Source organism: Protopterus annectens, chromosome 1.part2, assembly GCF_019279795.1.
Source record: "Protopterus annectens isolate FY-2018-M chromosome 1.part2, PAN1.0, whole genome shotgun sequence".
Taxonomy (NCBI): domain Eukaryota; kingdom Metazoa; phylum Chordata; order Ceratodontiformes; family Protopteridae; genus Protopterus; species Protopterus annectens.
Genome location: NC_056727.1, coordinates 505,746,313 through 505,769,590, shown reverse-complemented (window position 1 = coordinate 505,769,590; position 23,278 = coordinate 505,746,313). Strand labels below are relative to the sequence as shown.

At 43.9% G+C, this 23,278-nt stretch overlaps 1 protein-coding gene across 1 annotated transcript in view; it reads right to left on the bottom strand.

The window, feature by feature from the left end:
• Nucleotides 1-23,278, bottom strand: part of NPHP1 (nephrocystin 1) — a 1,368,595-nt gene that overhangs the window by 540,154 nt on the left and 805,163 nt on the right. The window contains exon 12 of the mRNA XM_044057279.1: nucleotides 904-927. Within this exon, the coding sequence (XP_043913214.1) occupies nucleotides 904-927 (24 nt within the window). The remainder of the gene's footprint in view (nucleotides 1-903; nucleotides 928-23,278) is intronic.

Here is a 23,278-nt window from a genome sequence, read left to right as displayed (position 1 = left end):
ACAAAGAAGGACATACAAAGGTTTGCCCAACACAAAGTGAGCCAACAAACAGAAGGGGGCTTTACTTCTCATTCTTCTTAAATTAAAGCTCATATAGAGGGTCTGCCAGTGAAACATTTTCTAATGTTCGAAAGGAAAATGCTTGAGAGAGAGAAATAGCAGGAGCTGACTAGAAGAAATGAGATTTCTTTGGACTTGTACCAGAGTCTTGGGTTGGGAGATGAAGAGGAACAGGAAGAAGACTAGCAACACTGAAATTAGTGAGTAAATTTGTGAGAAAATGTGAAATTATAAAGTATCAATTGCTATGAAATATGGCTTTGCAAGGGAAAGACTGGACTTTCACTGACTTTGTTAAAATGATGGGGGACTGAAAAGTATATACCCGACTTCATGTCCTTAATATTTGGAAGTACACAAAAAGAAAGGAAAGAAAAAGAAAAAAGTAAATGCATGTAAAACACTTTTTGGTTCTTAACAGTTTTTGTAAGGGGTACTTCATATATATTGCATGTTATATAGTGGAGCATTTTCAGTTGTTGTATGTGATAAAGATAATAATGTATGTATGTATGTGTCTTTTTCTAATTTTTTACTTTTAAGAAATGTTGGCATTACATTGTAGAAAGTGAAGAAAGGCTGGAGAAAAGCATGCTTAAGTTAATATGCTATAATCTTGAGCTGTTGTGGTGTGGAATGGGGTGTAAAAGTGCACAGATTATAATATACGAAGAGTTGATAAGTTTATTCCTACTTTTGCATAGGTAAGCATCTGGATTAAGACATGTGGCTTAATCTAATAAGAATTGTTTTGTTTAAGCAAGCACATAAGAGAAAGCATTATGTAAAATCTGACCATAACTTTAGATGTCCTTCTCATCTAAGTGCTGCTGTATCCATAACACAAGGGAGTCTGCCTCTGGTTGACTCACATACATCGGGCCATTCTAGAAAAGAAAGATGCTACTGCAAGGGTGCATGTGACATCCTGTGTCTCTCTCTCTGTAGATGTCGGCCATAACTGGCCCTGGTTTTCAATTATTAAGGAATTCCCAATATTATTCTAGCATGTCCAAAGGTCAGTTGTCAATCTCCTCTCCGGTCCAGCTGGTGAATCTGGGAATCTTGAGGCAATGTTACAACTGCCTCATGTACACAGACATCCCTCTCCTCCTCCCAACAAATTCCAACACATGTGAGAGATGCAACCATATAGCCAAACTGGAGGCTAAGCTCTCTCAACTCAGTACTGGCATAACCAGTCAGGAGAAGAAGGAAACCACACTCACTACAATTCCAGTCTCACATAGACCTACCACGACAGCACACCAAACACATAATCACACAAAAACATACTCGGAGGCTCTAAATAAAGATCTGCCGAAGCAGTAGAGACATCCAAAGCAGACACCCAAGCAGCCGCTACCCCAAAACAAAACACGTGCAACACATATCTCACAAAGCCAGTGTGCCGAACAGTCACAGCCCTTAAGACTAAAGAACACACCTGATACACTTGTAATAGGTGACTCTATCGTCAGGCACACTGACGTCCCGCTCACCAGGCTGAACAAGGAGAGGGACACGGTGAGCAGCCTGTCGGGCGCTAGGATCCGCCACATAACACAAGCACTCAGGTCACTCCAAGGCAAGTACAAATATGACTCAGTCATTGTCCATGCTGGTGTGAATGACCTGAGACGTACCTCCCTGGACTACATGAAAAGAGACATAAAGGAGCTCTCTGAGCATGTAGCCCAGGCCGGTATGACCCTGACCTTGAGTAGCATCTTACCCTCACCAAGAATGATGCCACAATATGAAGACAAGATGATCAATTTCAATAATTGGCTTAAGTACTGGTGTCATTCAAAGGGGATCCAATGCCTGTCAGCTTGGGATGATATGCTCGACAAGCCACAATGCTTCGCTAGGGACGGCTTGCACCTGTCACCCCTGGGCTTTCAGATATTGGCAAAGGCTCTTGCTACCCCCATAGTGCCTTTTTTAGGCAAGGCTCAAAAGACAAACCCACCTCCATAGGTATCACAAGGGATAAGAAACTAAGAGTAATGCTACTCAACGCCAGAAGTCTAAACCTTAAGATGCACTTTTCGAAACTCTCCTTAGCATGGAGAACATCGATATCTGTGCAGTAACAGAAACCTGGTTCAGGGCTCCCGAGAGCACCCCAGCACTACCAGGTTATACCTCATACCATGCTTTTCGCCCCAAAACTTGGACCGAACCACAAAAGGAGGGGAGTATCGATATTCATCAAAGATACCCACACCTCCAGGTTGGTGGCAAAGCACGAAGCATCAGAGACTATCCATGTGCAACTAACAGTGGGTAAAACTGCCTTCCAGTTTATAGCCTGCTACAGACCACCCTCCCAAACCCAGGAACCTCACTCGGCCTTCCTGAGAACACTGGAAAATATGAAGGTCTCTCCAAACACCATTATATTGGGCAACTTCAACTACCCAAACATAGACTGGGAGCATTACTCTAGCTCCAACACCCTAGCCCAAAGGTTCCTAGAATTTATAAACTCAAATGCTATGGAACAACTTGTTACCACTCCCACAAGAGGGGAAAACATACTGGACCTGATCATCACCACCATGGGGACTCTATGCTCCAGACCAGAAGTGTATCCCTCACTGGTAAGATCAGACCATAAATTAATCTCACTGGATATTCACATCCCGACCCCACCCCCTGCCCAGAAAAACACAGTGAAAAACTTCTCTAAAGCAAATTTCACACTCCTCAAAACTGAGGTGGAATCCTTCAAAGCCCCGGCCTGTGGAAAATACGCCCAGACCGCAGAATCCTTTATAAACGCATTCTATGAACACCTTCAGGAATGCATGGATCATGCAATCCCAAATAAAACCAAGACCCAATCCTCCAAAGGCAGACGTCCTGTCTGGTGGACCCCAGCCATAAACAAACCATAGAATAGAAGGAGGAAGCTACTAAATGATAGAGCAAAATCCCAAAAAGGGAAGGCATCACTGATCAGTATTAGCAAAAAACTACGGGCACACATAAAATTGTCTAAGGCCAGCTTTGAGAGAAAAATTGCACAGGACACTAAGGATAATCACAAGGCTTTCTTTAGTTATGTTAGGAACCTGGGTGGTAATTCCCAGATATGCTCAGAATTAGTCCAAAATGACAAAAAATACACCGAACCCACAGACATTGCCAACATCCTAGTTGACAGGTTCAGCGCAAACTTCTCCCCTCCCTCCCCACCAAAAGGGCAAATATCTATCCCAGCAGAGTGCTGCCCCCCTGACATCTCACATGCTCAGGTAAGAGCCGCCCTCTCCAAAGCAAAAAACACAACATCAATGGGACCAGACGGTGTCCCGGGCTGCGTCCTACATGAACTCCAAGAAGAGCTAAGCCCAAACATAAAACTACTGTTCAATCTCAGCCTTACTACAGGATATGTGCCCAAAGAGTGGCATACAGCAACAGTGGTCCCTCTCCATAAAGGTGATGCCTCAGCGGATCCTGGAAACTATTGCCCCATAAGCCTGACTAGCTTAGTCTGCAAAGCTATGGAAAGGATCATCATGGACCTCATAAATAAAGATATTGGGGACCTACAAACACTGGATCCTACAAAGTTCGGCTTTGTTAAGGGCAGATCCTGCCTCTTAAACCTGGTTGATTTCTTTGAAACAGTCACCAAGGCCATTGACGAGGGGAAGGTGGTCCACACAGCCTACCTAGACCTCGCAAAAGCCTTCGATACAATACCCCACTCGGGCATTATAGATAAGCTCATCAGCTTAAATATAAACCCCTATGTCACTAGATGGATTGCTAACTGGCTCAAGGACAGAACCCACATGGTTAGAATTGCTGGAGCCATGTCAGACTCCAAACCAGTTACAAGTGGTATCCCACAAGGCTCAGTCCTGGGACCTCTCTTGTTCGGTATATATTTCTCGGAGGTACAGGCCAACATGGAAGGACTGTGGCTGACCAAGTTCGCAGATGACTGCAAACTGGGTGCCATAATCGACTCTCCAGCCGTCACAAGTATCCTCCAAAAGGGCCTCATAGAAACAGACAACTGGTGCCAGAGCCATGGCCTCAAGCTAAATGCCAAAAAGTGTATAGTCATCCCCTTGGCAAAAACAAAGTGCCCACAAATTACCACATAGGTGGTAATCCATTAAGTACAGAAGAAGTAATTCGGGACCTGGGGACCCAAGTTGATAGCAGTCTCTCATTTGACAACCACGTGGCCAAAGTAGTTAGAAAAACATTTTATATAGCCCACCTAATCATGAAGGGATTCACATCTAGATCAGGGGAGGTCATCGTGCCTCTTTACTCATCCCTCATCAGGCCCATAATTGAGTACAATGCCCCATTTGGGATGTACCATACCAGACACCTGCAGCAACTGGAAAGACCCCAAAAGTACCTCACCAAGAGGATCAAAGGGCTCAAACAGATGCCATATGCTGCCCGGTTAAAGAAACTCCAGCTCTACTCAGTGGCATACCGCCTGTTCAGAGGCGATCTGTGCCTGATGTATAAAGCCACGTCCAACCCAGAATTAATGGACATGCTGCACCTCAGAAAATCCAAATCCCATCGAGCTACGCTCAAGAGACTTGAACCTCAGCACTGAAATAAATAGGACATGCTGGAGGGACAGATTCATAACCCAGAGGCTCCCTTCACTCTGGAATAAAATCCCAGTCCAGGTTAGGCAGAGTCCTTCATTGACTCTCTTCAAGAGGAATCTTGATGAGTGGATGGGAGATCATAGGTTTACCCTGGGTATCACTTCTGTGTCACAGTTAGACAGAGGCACAGTATACTAACCTCGAAAAAGGGCATAGCAAAATAAATTTAAAATGGGTGGCGAAAGCCAAACACATTCTGGCTAGGCTTATAAATGCCCTAGGGCAGATAGCCTAGTATGAACCTATGAACCTATAAATCGACATCGGGTACAAAACAGATGTCAGCACGCACCAACCTCAAAACTTTTGCCGCCAGAATCAGTGACTACAGAGTTCGTACTCAGGAGTCAGGCAAGTGTCAGGGGGCAGGCAGTGTGGAAAGCTATACAGCAGCATACAGAAGAGAAGGACATCTAAAAATATGGTAAGATTTTACACAACAATACTATGTCCTTCTATTCATATGCACCTTTATCCATAACACAACAGAGAGTGCAAAAGCTCCTATTATTAAGATTTGGGGAGAGGAACAGAAGCATTTTCCAAAAAGCAATTAAGAATGGCTCTGGCAAAACCTGCCTTGGCTCTAGAAGTGGTGTCCAACTTGTAGTGCTTAGTGAAGGTATGGACAGAGGACCATGTAGCTGCTTCTAAAATGGCAGCTGTATCCAAACCCTTGAAAAAATCCCCAAAGAAGGACACTGCTCTAGTGGAGTGTGCCTTTACTGGGAAGGGAAGCATTCTGCCATGGGCTGTATAGCAAAAGGAGATGGTTTTAGAAATCCAAGAGGATATGGTTTGCTTGGAAACAGGGTGTCCCAGGGCTCTTGGGTGGAAGGAGACAAAGAGCCTGTCTGATTTACAAATGGATTTGATCTTAGCCAAATAATATGTGAGTTGTCTATGTACATCTAAGGAATGTAGGATCCTTTCAGCTGGGTTTTGGGGTGAAGCGAAAAAGGTCAGAAAGTTTATGGTCTGATTCAAGGACAGCTCATTGACCACTTTGGGCATGAAGGATGGGTTAGTATGTAAACACACCCGATCCTTATGGAAAATAGTAAAGGGCTGAAGACCATAAGGGCTTGTAGTTCAGAAACCCTTCTGGCTGAAGTAATGGCCACCAAGAGTCTGGTGTTCCATTTACAGTATTGAAGAAAGCAGTTATTGGCTAGCTCAAAAGGTGGAAGTGTCAACTTTTCCAGGATGAAATTTAGATACCAAGGAGGCAGAATGGGCTTCCTTGGAGGTCTAAAGTGGAGAACCCCTTTCAAAAATAGTTTAACTTCTAACCTAGAAGCCAAAGGTGGGGTGAGTGGCAGGCAGGCTGAGATGGCAGATAAGTGGGTCTTGAATGAAGAATAAGACAATCCAGACTTCATCAATTCACACAAGCAGGACAAGACCACCAGAGGTTCTACTGCCAGTGATTAAAAATTGTGTTTTTGACACCAGACAAAAAATCTCTTCCACTTACAAGGATATGATTTCCTGGTGGTTGGTTTTCTGGCCTCCTGCAGAACCTGAAGAACATCCTTTGTGTATAGGTGTCTGAAGGGAATCAATGCCCTGTCACCCACAGAGTAAGATTCAGAGTGGTCAGTTAGGGGTGTAAGAGCATTCCCTTCTCCTGTGTGAGTAGGTCCATCCAGTGGGGTGACTTGTGATGTTTGCCCTTGGCTAGATAGAGTAATAGGGGGAATCAATGCTGCCTTGGCCAATATGGAGTCACCAACAAGATTTGTGGTTCTTTCTGAATTTTCAGCAGAACTTTTTGTATGAGAGGGAAGGGGGGAATGCATAAGCGTACATCCCCTTCCAAGGGAATGAGAGAGCATCCACTCTCCATGCTTTGGGATGTGGTACCCTGGAGCTGTAGGTAGAAAGCTGTCTGTTCATGGGGGAGGCAAAAAGATCCACATCCAGAATACCCCATCGATGGACCAGGTCCAGGAATACATCTCTGTTTAACATCCATTCGTGAGACTGATTCATGGTCCTACTTAGAGTATCTGCCATCACATTGTCTGCTGATAGACAGTTTGGATGTTGACTTGTCTCTCTAGGGTGATTTCCCATGCCTGCAGGGCCAACCTGCACAGGAGGTAGGACCTTGTCCCCCATTTGTTGATGTACCACAGCACAGTGGTATTGTCTGTGTACCACCTCAGCATGCCTGGTAGGAGACAATCATTGAAATGTTGTAGGGCTAATATCAATGCTCTCATTTCCTTGATATTGATGTGCGCTTTCTGTTGAGTGAGGGTCCATTGGTTTATCACTCTCCATTCCCCTAAGGTTGTTCCCCAACCTGTGTCTGAAGCATTTGTGAAGAGGACCTGTTTGGGGGGCAGGGGTTGTAGGGGCAGGCCTGGGTTGGCCTTTATCTGGGCTATGCACCAATTCAATTTCCTGGAAAGGCATGGACGCATGGGAATCATAAACTACAAGGGGTGCAGGTGTTGTTTCCAGACTGTTCTTAAGTATCACTGGAACTTCCTCATGTGAAGCTTTGCTAAGGGTACCACGGGGATGGAGGAGGCCATGAATCCCAGGAGCCTGAGAAACTCCCTGGCCAACAGGGCTTTGAGAGGGAGTAACTCCTTGAAATAAGAAGTGAGAGACAACATTTGTTTTCTGGGGGAAGACAGATCATCATTTTTTTTCTGTTAGGATCCTGTACCCCAGGAACACATGATTCTGTGAAGATATCAGGGATGATTTGTTTGAGATTTATTGTGAACCCCAGACTTCTCAAAAGAGAAATAGTGAGGTATAGGTGTTGTAGAACCACTGGGACTGATGGGGCCTGTATGAGGATATCATCTAGATAGGGGAAGAGTTAGATTCCCCTTATTCTGGCATAGGCCATGCCTGGTGCTAGACATTTTGTGACCACTCTTGGGACCGTAGAGAGACCAAATGACAAAGCACAGAACTGAAAGTGTGCAGAACCCACTGAGAAGCGGAGGCATTTCCTGAAGAGGGAATGGACTGGGATGTGTCCTTCATATCCAAGGACACCAAAAAGGCTTGGGAAAGAATCAGGAGAAGAAGGGTAGGAAGAGTGAGCATCTGAATGGAGGGTAACTGGAGGAAGATGTTGAGATGGGACAAATCCAGGATTGGTCTCCAGGGACCTTCTTTCCTGGGAACCAGTAACATCCTGGAGCAGAATCCATTTCCTCTTGCATGAGGAGGGACTTCTTGTATTGTTCCTTGTGTGAAGAGTTTCTGAAGAACCAAAGGAAAGTAAGCCAGTTTGTTTCAAGGGGGTTGTGGAATGCCTTTGGGAGTAGGTTTGATCTCCCACGTCATGAAGTATCCCTGTTTTATTATAGAGAGGACCCAAGAGCCCTGGGTAACCTAATTCCAAGCAGGGAAGGAAAGAGAGAGAGAGAGACATACATGGAAAGAGGAGTGTCTGGATCCATTGCCTGGTAGTCACAGACTACCAGGTTTAGCCTGAAACTGTTGTTTGGGAGTAGGAGTAGAGGCAGCAGGCCTGGAGGAGGACTGTTTCCTGGAATTATTTTGCCTCTGGTTGGCATCTGTCAGGCAAGCCTTCCCACAAAGTAGGTTTTGGCAGGGTATTTCCTTTGAAAGCGTGGAACCGGTGAGACAAAAATGTGTCTCAGATCCTGTAGTTCCTTACCCTTCTCTTGAAGGGCCTTGAACAGTTCAGCAGCTGCTGAACGAAATAAAGCTTTGTTGTCCAAAGGAGCATCTAACAGTTTAGACTTAATGTCATCAGGGAGAGGCTGCAAACCAAGCCAGGAATATCTCCTGATGATAGACCCCGAGGTGGCAGCCCTAGATGAGGCCTCTACCTCATCATAACTGCACTTGATAGAGTGCTTAACCTGATTGCAGAAATTCAGAAGGGTAGAGGTTTTAGCCTTGGCCGGGGAGTCAGGGAGGTCTCCCAATTGTTTAGCCACATCAGAAAGCAGAGTCAGGGAGTATTTGGCCATGTGAGTCTGGCAGTTAATGGCTCTCACTGCTAAGGTAGCAGATGTGTAAACTTTTCCCCCCAGGCGCTCCATTAATCTGCTCTCCTTGTCAAAAGGGAGGAGGGAGGTGGAAGGGAGTAACTTGGAGGTTTTGTCTGCAGCCACAGCAATGATGGAAGGGTCTGCAGAAGGTGCTGTGTAAAGGAATTTTGCATCCTCAGGTCTTTGTAAAACCTGTCTGGGCATTTGGGTGCAGGGGGTTAAGAATCTGGGTTTTTTGAAGCAGCCAGGAAAGCATCCAAGAAAGCAGGGTGCACTGGAGGTACAGCAGATGGGTTAGGAGACTCCATTTGTAAAAGGTCACAATGCCTCTTTTGGGTCTCAGTGACCTGGCTGCTGTCCCACTTGAAAAAGTCTTTCATCTGAGCAATAGTTTCCCTGAAGGTAATGTCTTCCCCTGGGGACTCTGTGCATTGGACTCCTCCTCTGGGGAAGCAATTTGTGAAATGTAAGTGAGAGATTCATCCCCTGATGAATCCTCATCTTCAGTTGAGACAATGGAAACAAGTTTATCCTTAGTGGTAGCCGCAGTAGGGGCCTGGACCAGAGTAGGGGCCTGGCATAAGGCAAAAAATGCATTTAGAATGCCTTGACTAAAGGCCTGCCAGACAGGAAGCTGGTTAGATGGTGCAGGAGTCAGAGAAGGAGCAAGACACTTGCTCTTTTGTTTCTTCTTTTTGTGGGACTCCGACACCAAGGTATCAGAGATGCGGTGGAGTGATGGATGGATGGACACCGGATGGCACTCCACAATATCTGAGGAAAAATCCTCGCAAACTACAATTTGAGAGACCCCAAGCAGGCTATTGGAAATGAGCCTATGCCCCATCCCATGACCAATTCAGACACCTGCAATTTCCTCTGGGATGGGCCAGTGGATTCTTTGACAGCCTCCTCCTGGGTATCCACCAAAGGAAGATACAAGGATTCTGGCTCAGACTCTGGGCCTTCATTGGCCTTGAGAGGTGCGGCTGGAACAGAGGGCACAGCAGTCGGCTCAGGTCGCAAATTTTTGGCTTTTTTGACTGGCGGCTCATTCGAGGAACCTGACGTCGGATCCATAGCTGTAGTCAGACTTTTGAATCACTGGTTCTCTAAGTAAAGATTTAAAGCTGCTAGGCAACTTCTGCGGGTTCTGAGGATGAAGGCCTGACAAATATTACAAGAAGTGTGGTTGTGTTCTTGGCCTAAACAAAACAGACAGAGCTCATGCGAATCCTTATGTGGAATCTGCCTTCCACACCTACACTTGCCCTTTCTACCTAACATAAAACCCCAAAGCAGTAGCAAAAGGATAATCAAAATCCCCTGTGGGGTACTTATCCGAAGTCAGATAAGATACGATCACTTTTCCAAAGAAGCGACGAACTGAGTTGGCAGTCACACAGGTGGCAGAAAAGTACTGAGTTTGGTGTGTGCCGATGTCACTTTTGTACCCAACATCAGTTTATGGCTGACATCTACAGAGAGAGACGCAGGACATCACACACACACTTGCAGTAGCATCTATCTTTTGTAGAATGGAAACCACCAAAGCGAACAATGAAGCAACCTAAATAACAAAAAAAACAAATCCACTGTGCGCAATGTAGAATGGCCAGACTTACACGAGTTGACCAGAGGCAGATTCCCCTTGTGTTATGGATAAAGCAGCATAGGAATAGAAGGACATCACTGAACATAATCTAAAGTTTTCCTTTAGCAAATAAATATTCAATTTGAGAAGTCTGTAGCTGAGAGCAGATGTACATTTTATTATTAGAAGATAAGCTGACTGGTATGCAATAAAAGCCAGAACACTTTTTAAGGCTAAATGTTAATGTTTCCTGAAAACATACAAGCTGCTTTTCACAAGTGGGAGGGGAATAAAGACAAGGACAGCAATTAGTGTAAACAGAAGCATAAGCTATAATATGCATCTTAGCATGGATAACCTTAATCTTAGGTTAGGTTTTGACTGTGTGTACAGCTGTCAATTTGGGAAAACTGTTCCTATCAGGAAAGTTAAACTTTATTATTTGAAGTTGTACATAGTTTTGTGTGTTTATTTTAAGCTAATATGTTATGGGGATGCTCTGGGGTTTGTTTGTTTTTTGTTTGAGGGTTTTCACTAAAACAAAAAAGTCTTGTAAAATGTGACATGGGTTCAAATGGAGATGGCAAGAAACAACTGTATAAAAGATCATACTGCCAAACATTAGTGGGTATATGTAAAACAAAAGCTGGAAATAGACATTTAAAAACAATGTCATATATAATAGGAAAATAACTTCTTACCATAATAGCTACACTAAACATATTATTTAGGAATGTGAACAGCCTCACAGGTATAAACAAAAAGGAAAGAGTACTTAATTATATTGAGAAATGCAGAGTGCAAATAAATAGAAGTTATGTACTTACCATAACGTTCCATGTGGAGTGTTCATCTCGCCTTTGTTCTTACACATGGGTTCGGAGCCGATCCTCGGCTCCGTGCCGGCCTCTTGCAAGCTCTGCATCGAGAAGAAGCTTGAGACAATCTAATACCCACAATCCCCCTCTGCCTTTACCTCAGATCTAGTTTGCAAGCAAACCAATCTACATAACAGCACATTCATGCCATACATCTATACATACATAAACAGACACATATAAGTATATGTGTATACCAACTATGTACAGAGAATAATGACAGTAGCAAAAATGCTTCTGGCCAGGCATCAAAGAACGTTCTTCCTAAGGGTGGGAGGGTGGGACTGTAAGAACAAAGGCGAGATGAACACTCCACATGGAACGTTATGGTAAGTACATAACTTCTATATGTGATAGTGTTCAATCTCGCTTGTTCTTACACATGGGTAGCGCCCCTAGCTCCTAAATCCTGAGGAACTCACGGAGGACGTTCTTGAGCACAGTGGAACCAAAGGTTGCCCTGTCCCTAGAAACCTTATCTACTTTATAATGAGAAATAAATGTATGTGGCTTAGACCAGGTAGCAGCCGCACAAATAGCATCCAGAGGTAGGCGAGCTGCATGAGCCAAAGACGTAGATATTGATCTTGTGGAATGTCCCTTGGGTTTGTTTAGAAGGGGTTGATTTGCAGAATCGTATACATAGATTATACAATCCGTTAACCACTTTGAAAGAGTTCTTTTGGTAACTGCAAGTCCTTTCCTGCTATCAGCAAAAGCCACAAAGAGTTGATCTGTTTTCCTGTGATCTTTTGTTCTATCCAAATAAAACCTTAGCTGTCTGTGAACATCCAATTTGTGTAACATATACTCCATTTTGTTGGAGTGGTTTTGAAGAAAGTGGGTAATTCAATGGACTGATTAATGTTGTTAATAGAACACACTTTAGGGAGGAAGGATGAATTGGTTCAAGAGAAACTCTGTCAGAGTGAAAGATCAGATAAGGGTGCTTGATGGAGAGAGCCTGAAGTTCAGACACTGCCTAGCAGAAGTAATGGCTACCAGGAAGAGAGTTTTCCAGGACAAAAATTTTAATGGGCAAGAAGAGGCAGGTTCAAAGGGGCAACATTAATTTAGATAGTAACAAGTTTAGACTCCAAGGTGACGTGGGAGATCTGACCGGAGGTCTAATATGAAAAACTCCTTTTAAAAGGCTTTACAAAGTCTGTGAGCCATGATAGAGCTCCACACTCTTCCACATGGAAATTGAAATGGCAGCCAATTAAACTCTTAGAGTAGCAGGAGAAGCACCCTGATGAAATAAGTCTGTTAAGAACTCTAAAATCGTATTCAAAGGAGCTGTAAAGGGATCAACGTGGTGTGTATTAGCCAGAATACAAACCGTTTCCATTGCTAGTATATGTTTTAGTAGTGGAAGCCTTGTGCGAAGCCACTAATATATTCTGGACTGCTGGTGACAAGAGATCAGACCTGGCTAAGTTGGGAATTGGAGCAGCCAAGCTGCTAGATGGAGTGACAGAAGCGCGGGATGGGGAACCCCTGACGAGTGAGTCAACAGATCCGGCTCTGGGTCCAGAATCCAGGGTCCCCGAATGCAGTGAATTTTCAGGAAAGGAAACCAAATTTGACGAGGCCAGAATGGAGCAATGAGAATTATCGTCCTGTGAAGGTTCCTGGCTTTCTGGAGAAATTTCGGCATCAGAGGAAATGGAGGAAATGCGTACAGGAGTCCCGGGGCCAATCAGAACCAGTCCCCTGGGGACTTCCCCTGGAGGGGGTAATAGGGCAAAGTAGCTCCTGCATTTGGCGTTCATTGGAGACGCAAACAGGTCGCAGGAAGGCTGGCCCCATGTGCGAAAAATCCTTTTCGCCACTGACTGTTTCAGAGACCACTCGTGCGGTAGCAGAATTGCTCTGCTCAGCCTGTCGGCTATGACGGTGGATGACCCGGGGATGTGCGTTGCTATTAGAAAGCGACCCGTGGACTCTGCCCACTGCCAAATTCTCATGGCCTCTCTGCATAGTTGATAGGACTTGGTTCCCCTTGTTTGTTTATGTACCAGACTACTGACATGTTGTCCGTCTGAACTGCAATAGTCCCTAGAGGAAGAAGGGGAGCAAAGTGTTGCAACGCTAGAAACACTGCCCTCAACTCTAGAACATTGATGTGCAGATTGTACTCCAAATTGGTCCATTCGCCTTGGACTGTCTGTCCCTGAAAGATGGCCCCACACCCTATCACGCAAGCGTCTGTGCTCACCGTAACTGTGTCCTTGGGTAGCACAAACGGCCTCCCCTGGGAAAGGTTGCACATTTGGAGCCACCAGTTTAGGTCTGTTTTGCAAGTCTTTGTTATGAGAATCTCGTGTGTTAGAGGTAGTTGTTGAAATGACCATTGAGCAAACAGTAGCCATTGTAGAACTGTCATGTGCAGCCTTCCCAGGGGAATTGCAATAAGGGAGGCTGACATGAGGCCCAACACCTTCAGTACTAGTTTTGCAGGAGATTTCCTTGACAAGAGTAGAAGACGATGTGAGTCTGCAGTGATAATATCCTTTCTGGGGGAAGCCTCAGAACTAATTGACGTGTGTTTAACTCTGCTCCTATGAACAAGATATTTTGTGTTGGCTGAAGTAAGGATTTTCCGAAATTTACGGAGATCCCTAGGTGAACACACAGTTGAAGAACATAGTCTCTGGCCTGCAGTAGTTGACGCCGGGTGGTGGCTGAAAGGAGCCAGTCGTCCAGATACGGAAACACCTGGAATCCCTGACGTCTCAAGTGAGACGCTACCACTGCCATGCATTTGGTGAAGACCCTGGGGGCTGAGGTCAGACCAAAGGGCAGGGCTCGAAATTGAAAGTGACTGGCTCCCAGCCGAGCATAAATGATCTCTGGATGCCCTGGCCATTTTGATGTGGTAGTATGCATCCTCTAGATCTATTGAGCACATCCACTCGCCTTCTGTAGAAATGGAAGGATCGATTGAGCGTGACCATTCGAACTTTTCTTTCTTGACGAAAGTATTGAGGTAACTCAGGTCTAGAATGGGCCTCCAGTCCCCTGTTTTCTTTGGAACTAAAAGAACCTTGAGTAAGTCCCGAATCCTTGCTGGTCTGCTGGGACTGGCTGGATGACTCTTTTTCTAACAACTTTGAAATTTCTAAAGCTGCTGGCTCTCGCAGATGGGCGGTACATCTGGGAGTCTTTTCTTTGGAATGGGATAGGATAGGAAGGGTATGGTGTAACCTCTGGTAACCACGCTTTTACCCAATTGTCTGTAGTTATATCTTGCCAGGCCTGAGGGTAAAAGCTAAGCGACCCCGACTGCCTCCAGAGCAGGACAGTCGGGCCTCCTCTCAGGAGTGCTGGAAAGGTTTACCAGGGAGTGTATCCCTGTCACCTTGATGTTGCGGACCCCTCTGCCGCCAGGCGGCGTCTTCCACCTCTGCCCCTCCTCTGCCTCTAGAGGGGCATCACCCTGTGTGCCCGGAAAGACCCTTGATTTTGTTTCCGAAACCACATTTTCCCACAGCGTTGCCCTTTGGGGTACGGTCTGGTTGGGGTGGAAAACGGACTCCGACAGCAGACAGAGTCTTTCCCTCTTGTTCACACCGGTAAGGGTCTCCTTTACCTTGGGGCCAAAAGAGTGGCACCGTCAAATGGGGCGCTTTGTAAAGGAAGACTTGAAGGCTTCCGCAAAGGAGCATAGGCGCATCCAGGATTGTCTACGAAGAGCAATCGCTGAAGCTGCTGCCCTACTCGAACCTTCGGCTGCGTAGGAAATCAGCCTCATGGATGAGTTAACAATCGATGTTAGGGTATTAAGTTGCGCTGTCACTTTCTCTGAGACAGCTGCATCTGTAGTACCCTGGAGGGTATCTCCCAACTCTTTGACTAGATCCCTCTGCAGACGTGTAAAATGGGTCAAATAGTTCAGGGACCGCATGGAAAAAGCCGCTGAACTAAAAATGCGCTTCCCATATCTATCCATCGTCCTAGAATCTTTATTAGGCGGATGGACAGACGAAGAAGACTCCGACATCTCCTTTTTCATGGCTGCAGCCACCACCATAGCGTCTACTGGAACTCCTTTAGTAAGGTAGGACTTATCCTGAGGTGCTGTGATGTACTTGTTCGGTTTCCTAGGAACAGGTTCCACTGTGTCAGGAGCCTCCCAGGAGGAGGAAGGGCGAGCACCAAATGCCTTCAGCAGAACTGACTCATCCTCAGAAGGGGGAAGGGACTGCCAGTCACCTCTCTGTTTCAGGATCTCCAAAATGTCTGAAAAAGAGACATCTTCTGAAGGTGACTTAGGGGACCCCTCTGACTCATCTAAGTCAGTATCAGATGTTATGGATTCCTGTGGAGAATCCAAGTGTCTCCTCTTACACAGTCTCTTCCTAGGGACTTCCTCGTGGGGAGCATCCAAGAAGCCTCGGAGGAAGAGGGGCACCTCCAGGGGTGGCTGAGACACTGGTGCCCGACGCTTGGATGTGGCCGTGGGTGCAGATGAAGACAAAGGCCCTTTATGGGGAGGAGAAACTGCTTCCACTGATGTGGTTGTCTGGGTAGACAACACCTTCCTCATCAGGTCGAACGCCCCGGTCCCGCATCAAGAGTCTCCCGGCTCGAAGAAATGGGAAGAATCCCGACACGGGCACGAAGGCATCGACCCGAGGACGGAGCCGAATCGATCCGTGCCGAGGCCCGAGGGAGAGTCGGAACCGACACGCCGGTTCGACTCGGCCCGGAACCAAGAACAGACCGTCGGCTCGAGACTCCGGGTCCGACGGAGTCGAGGTGAGGGGAACAGACCGAGAAAGGACGGTTCTGGACCCGAGGCTCCACAATTAGCAGATCAGCCTCTTCCGCTCCAAAGACTGAATCGGTCTCGGAGGAGGAATGGATGGAGATACAGGAAGCCTTCAAGTTTCGACACCAGCTGGGTGGAAACCGAAATAAGTTTAGAGAGGGCCGAATGCTCCAGCAGGTTCTGCACCACACGATCCACATCGACATCCGAAAGTTTAGAGGAAGAAGCTGGGTCGAAGGAACCAAGACGAGCCCGACCTCAATATGGCCGGGCGAAGGAGCTCCATCACGGTTCCAAGACTCTGAGGCTCAGGAACCGACACCAGTTGAACACTTTCGGCCCCGAACGCACCACAGTCTGTGGAAGAAGTCATCTACTTTTCCAAAGTAAAACACAAAACCATAGAGCTCTGGTTGATTAAGTTTGCAGTTGACTACAGGCTAAGAGCAATCAATGAATTCCCAAATGGCTAAACAATTCTGCAGAAAGGTTTGTCCCAAATAAATAATGGGTACCAAAATCAGGGATTGAAACTAAATGCCAAAAAAATGCATTACTGTATGCTTCTGGAAGTCATCTATCTCAGGGAACTACCACAGTGACAATACACCTCTAAGAGTTAACACAGTTGTTCCGGATTTGGGAATTTATGTGGACAGTGGCTTAACTTTTGACAGACATGTGTCCAGTGTTGTAACAATGTCCGTATTTATACTGCACAGCTTATATTGCGTCCAGATCTAGGGATGTCATTGTCCCCCTTTACTTAGCCTGCATTAGGTTAAAAATGATCATATCATACCTAAAGGGCTACGCAATTCTTTTGTACCTACAGGACTGTTTATTGATGGGTTATTTCTTGCTGAACTAAGATCCTTATTTGACACCCAAGGGTCACAGTTGCTTGAGTTGTTGATAAAACATTACTCTTTATGTATTTCAACTCTTACCAATGAAATTAACCAACTTGATAACCTGATTAAACTTGACTTGGATTTTATCAGGTACAAATATGATTATACTAGGATATTTAATAGCATCGATGCCCTTTTAGTCAAATTGAAAAATACTAAAACTAAAAAGCTTAACAGGGACAGATTGGCATACCAACAAGGTAAGGCTTACCCTAAGCTGGCAGCACTAAATGTTAAAGCTGACAATATGGGGTCTCAAGAGTTGATTACCAACGACCAAGAAGGGCTGGGCCAACTCACTGATGGCAATTTGGACCCCACTTTTGAAGAACAAAATCTAGACCAAGAACAAGGCCTTAGAAGAAGTAACAGAATAAAAGCTAATAGAAATAATAACTCTAACACTTCCTCGTCCAATCAACATGGTGAATTGGATCAAGGGAATAATAACAATCATTTTTTTAGGACAGTACAACAACAACCGGCCATTCAACCGGAAAACCAGGAACTGGAACAGGCGCTAGATTCGAGTGTGAATAACGACGATGATGCACCAGCAGTGGACAATTTAAAGATTCTTTTTAACACTATAGGTGACTTTAAGATCTATAACTTTGCTAACATCACACTTGACCAGAGTCTTATCAGCCTTCTAGCTCTTGGTAACACTTCCGTACCCAGTCAATCTTTTGACCTTACTAGAACGATCATAGACTTGAAAAGTTTTGTATGAAAACTAAACCTTAATATTTTATTTCCTAACACTACAAAAGAGTACAATTGTACCCTAAAATTACATAGTACTTTCAATCCAGTACTACACCCAGACTTGATGGTATTTGAAAAAGCATGTGAGGTGGATTTTAGACACCTATATAAGAACCAAAAAATTCAAACAAGGCTTAAGAAATACAATACATCAAGGGACCAGATGGAATTGCTGCATAATTTATGCAGCTCACCAGTTAGGATACTCAAACCAGACAAAGGGGGCGGTTTAGTTATTTTAGAAAATAATGACTATAGAGATAAGATGTTAGCTGTCTTAGACAACCCAGCATATTCTTTATCATCCAAGAACAAAATGAATATGACATATTCTAAGAATAGGGGTTATTTTAGAGACCTATTTCTAGCTGGAAAGATAGACTCGGAAACCTACCACTACATAGACATCACATTCCCCAAGGTCCCAGTGATTTTTGGAATTCCAAAAATACATAAAGATTTGTTAAATCCTCCAATGAGGGCCTTGGTGGATGGTAGGTCATCCATGACCCACCCCTGTGCACGTCTGGTTGATAAAATCTTGAGTAAATATCTTAAGTCTATCCCCACATTTATAAAGACTCTTGGTCTTTCCTTCAAGATATAAATAACATTCTTTTTGACGAGGCCTATAATTTTCTTACCATTGACGTGGTTGATCTATACACCTCGATCCCACACAATGAGGCTGTCGAATGGGTTAGCATCATACTAGCTGAATTGGGGGCATCCCAGTTAGAAATTGACACTGTTGCTGCATTATTAGACATCATCCTTTCTTCTAATTTCTTCCTATTTGAGCAACAATATTATTTGCAAACACAGGGCATCGCAATGGGGTCGCCCTGCGGCTCTAGTGTGGCAAATTTATTTGTCGCATTTTGGGAAAAACAATTCTTGATACACAATAAAGAGTTTCAACATCAAGTCTCTTATTATACTAGATACTTGGATGACATCTTCATTCTATTCAAAGGAATTAATGTTGAGGCTTGTAATTTGGTTAATTACCTGAACAACACTACTGACTTCTTCAAATTCACCTACCATTTTTCAACTCTGGAAATTGACTACTTGGATGTTAGGCTTGTGAAGGATATTCCAAGAGGCGGCTTTCTTTCTTCCATCTTCAGAAAGCCGACCTACTGTAACTCATTTCTTCACTTTTCCAGCCAGCATCCTTATAGACAAAAAAGATCTGTGGTGAAAGGCCAGTTAATCAGGGCTTCAAAAATGTGTAATACAACTGAAAGCTTTGATGAAGAATGCACTACACTTGGAAGGATGTTCTTAAGTAGGGATTACCCTGAAGATTTAATATTGGAACTCACACAAGAAGTCAGACATAAAAGACAGATTGGATTATACACACCTCCGCTAGCTAGTAGTCATTTTTCTCTTGAGGACACTATAGATACACCCTCAACAAGGCTAGCCTTAATAGACATCAACTTAGATACACAGAGTAACAATAGTAGTAGCAACACAAGTAACCCAAGTTTGAATTTTAGAAACAGCTTTATAACTACTTTCAGCTTGGATTCTATTGCTATAAAATCTATTTTATATAAGAACTGGTACTTCATTACCAGTAATCGTCAATTCTCTGAAAAATTTGAAATTTTACCATCTATTGTTTATAGGAGAGGCAATAACCTTAAAAGTCTGTTAGAAAGAAACAAAAAGTTGGATTTCTTTTCAAAACAGAAAGGCACGTTTATATGTGGCCATTGTAACTGGTGCAAATTTGTAAAAACAGGCTCGACATTTCAAATTAGAGGTAAGAAATATGACATTTTCTATAAAATGGACTGTAACACCAGATCCATAGTCTACCTGGCTATATGTGACTGCTGTCCAGCACACTATGTTGGTAAGACAGATCAACGGTTTAAAGATAGAATCTACCAACATATTTATGCAATAAGGAAAAAGAAAGATGACAACGCTCTAGCAAAGCACATTATAAACCAGAGTGGTCATAGCTTCCACTTTGTAGCCATTGATCATATTCCTTATAACATTTGGGGAGGACCTCATGGGTTATTCCTCGAAAATAAGGAATTAGAATGGCAGATAAAGTTGGAAGCTTTTAATTGCCCTGGCCTTAATGAACACTGTAATATCTCCTGTATCCTTAAACTTAAGAGTTACATGAGATAATGTTTACACATTTTTTATATTTATTACCCTTAATAGCATTTATTTTTTTCTTTCCTTGGTGACCATCAAGGAAATAACTTTTGTTGGCTTTTTTGTAGGCACACTTGGAGGTTGTGTTTTCAATACTATGTAGGCTCTAAACTGAAGTACAGTTACACATGTCTTACGGAGCTTATTAACTAGTGGACTGGAATAGTCTCTCCACACAAAAAACTTTTAATTAACATTGGAATGGTTTTATAATTTTTATATTTTTTCAAGATGTTTCTAATTTTTACAGTCCTATATTTAAGGATAATTCTTTGTATTGGTAATGAATCTCTTTGTATTGTTAACAAACTTTTATTGTAAGGGAGCTGTAAGTTGGGTGTTAAACCTGTCAGTGCAAGAAAAGGTTATCTTGATTTATTAACGTAAATATGGGAAACATTAGAATAGGAGTAATTAATTAACTAAAGGAGTATAAGATATTTATGACAATTTAAGTTCTCTTTAGCACTGTAATATTTCCCTGCCTATGCGCTGTGGGTTTGAGTTGATTTTGTAAACTATAACTTTAATTGCGCAAGTCCTTGTATTCAAATTGTGACGTCACTTTAAAACTTTTTAAATAAGGACTTTGGCGCCAACTGGTTTTTATTCTGATGAAGCTACTGAAACGTCAGTAGCGAAAACGCTATCTTGTTGTGTTTTAAGATTAAAAATTGCGTTAAAGCTCATACTTGGCTGGCTTTCTTGGACAAGGTCTTCTGGATTTTGGTTTTTCGTTAGGTTAAACATTACTATAATGCCCACTTTGGTATGCATCTGTACAGACACATGCAACAACTGGAACACCCACTGAAATACCTTAATAAAAGGATATAGGGCATAAACAACATATCCTACATGGACCAACTCAAAGCCCTATCACTACAGACTGCTAAGAGTTGACCTGGGTCTGGCAAACAAGGCACCCTCCAACCCAATACTAATGAATTTACTGCACATCAGCAAGTCAAATGGCATCAGAAATACTCAGTCTAGGGATCTAAACCTCTTCTGCAATATCAAAGGAATGGTTTGGAGGAGCAGGAATATCTCACACAGAATTTTGCTGCTTTGGAACAGACTCTCCATTCACATAAAACAGAGTTTATCCATGTCCATATTCAACTGCAACTTGGATCTATGGATCACAAACAGAAAATTTACCCCAGGACTGTCTCCTGTACTACTAATGGACTGAGGCACCACTTAAATGCTTTATCACATGCATGAGTCCCTAAAATTATCTATGGTATGATCCCAGTTATTCTCAATAGGGTAATATATAAATACTGACCATGGGATGGGTAAGGACAATCTCTAGCCAAATGGGATAGGTTAATTCAAGCAAAAAGAGGGAAATTGGCTAGGCTTAAAATGGTCTGCAAGGCCAGCTAGCCTAGTACTTGCCTATGAACCTATAAAAGTACAGCTGTAGTTTATGGATGTTTGAGTATGTTTATCCCTGCAGTAGTGCTAAGTCTTAGGACTTCTGCTACAATAAGCCAGGTATCCAGCTGGGTTTCCAGAGCTTTTAATCCTTCCCCCTCTTAGTTGGGCAGATGGGCTCTCATCTGGACATCAAGATGTCTGTGATATAAGGGGGATGTTCACTCACACCACTTTAATTTCCAAGAAATAGGAGTCTACTAGACGGCAGAGGACTGGACATCCAAGTGGCAAATATCATCAAGGATGAGAACCCAACTAGACAAACCCTCAAAAATTCCCTCTTCAAATCCTAACCAAATCTGAGAAGGAGAGGTGCCTTGTAGGGGTAGCAGAGAGGAAATATGGGAATAGAAATAGACTGTGCACCCTTCCCAATCCTAAGATGGCAACAGGAGGTAAACATTAGTGCAAGTCTGAACATACTGAAACATCTACAATTATGATGGGTTGCTACAAAACTATGCTATGTTCTCTGTACTGTTCAGTGTCTCAGTAGTGCTAACTCTTGGGATAAATTACAAAGCTTATGTAGTTTATGGTAATTTGCCCTATGAAGAAATGTAAAAGCTCTTGCAAGACGGCCACAGTAGAACGTGTCCTTGCTCTACAGGAAATGTCTAGATTGCAGTGTTTTAAAGAAGTGTGAGAAAACAGCCAGGCAGTTACTTCCATGATAACCAAGGTGCTGGCAACACCCCCCCCCCACACACACACACACCATTGGTGCAGGGACATGCTCATATGGTCTGATGCACAGGGTGAACATACTAGGTAGACAATTATACATTAATATTGTTGAGTACTGTTGACAGGCAGCAGACATACCATGTATTATAGTTTTAGAATGCATTTTGTACGTTTGACAGTATGTATCATGTGTAACAACATTAACAGCATGTTGATCTTGATGTTCTGCCTTCCTCTTTCAGGTGTAACTGCATGTGCCGGGGGATGTCAGTGTTTGCGGTTAGTGTCCCATATGTACATGTCGACTACTCACAGGTCTGTATGACAATACCTGCATGAACTTTGTAGCTTCCACATCACAGTTATAATCTCCCATATTTACTGTTCTAATGATCCAAGAGCATGACAGCTGTGTAGTAAGCTACTGTGTTGAGAGCCATCACATCCATAGTGGGTGACATCACAGGTATAGTTACCTGGAGCGGGAAGGAGGTAAAAGAGTGGTATAGTGGATGACAAGGGTAAAGGCCAGTGGAAACAGTGGCTTCTCATTGGGAAGCAGTAATACCCACTGCCATGAAAGGATGCAAACACAGACACACCCACACACTCAGGGATTCACAGTAACACAGACTTTGACACCACACACACACAGTTGCCAGTGTTGGGATGAGAACCCCTGCCTATGTGCAAATCGTCATTATAGCACTACACAATTACAAGATGCGACACAGAGATTACACATGTACAGGTAGCCGGAATGGCCTAAGACTGAGGACATCAACAGGGATACTACAGTGCGGACTGTATGTGTGGAGGGGGGTTCATCAGTAGGCTATGTAACAACAAGCCACACCCCAAGGTGTGCAGTGAGTGTATGCATGGAGGGGGGTTCATCAGTAGGCTATGTGACAACAAGCCACACCCCAGGGTGTACATGTTAACAGGCGGTTAGAATGCCTGTCTAAGATTGATGATATCCACAGGGATACTAGATTGCATTGAGTGGATGGGGGGAGGGGACATTAACATTTCACTATGGTAAAATACAGCCTCACTCCAGGGGCCAGACAGCCATACATACACACACACACACACACACACACACACACACACACACACACACACACACACACACACACACACACACTGTGGCATTCACAAAGATATACACCTATGTCACACACATACAGACACTTGACATGTGTGAGGTTCAACCACCTGCCTATGCCTTTCTTTCTACACTTCACTCTGCACTGATGTCCACAACAGTGTTCAGGAGAGTGACAAACATGTGGG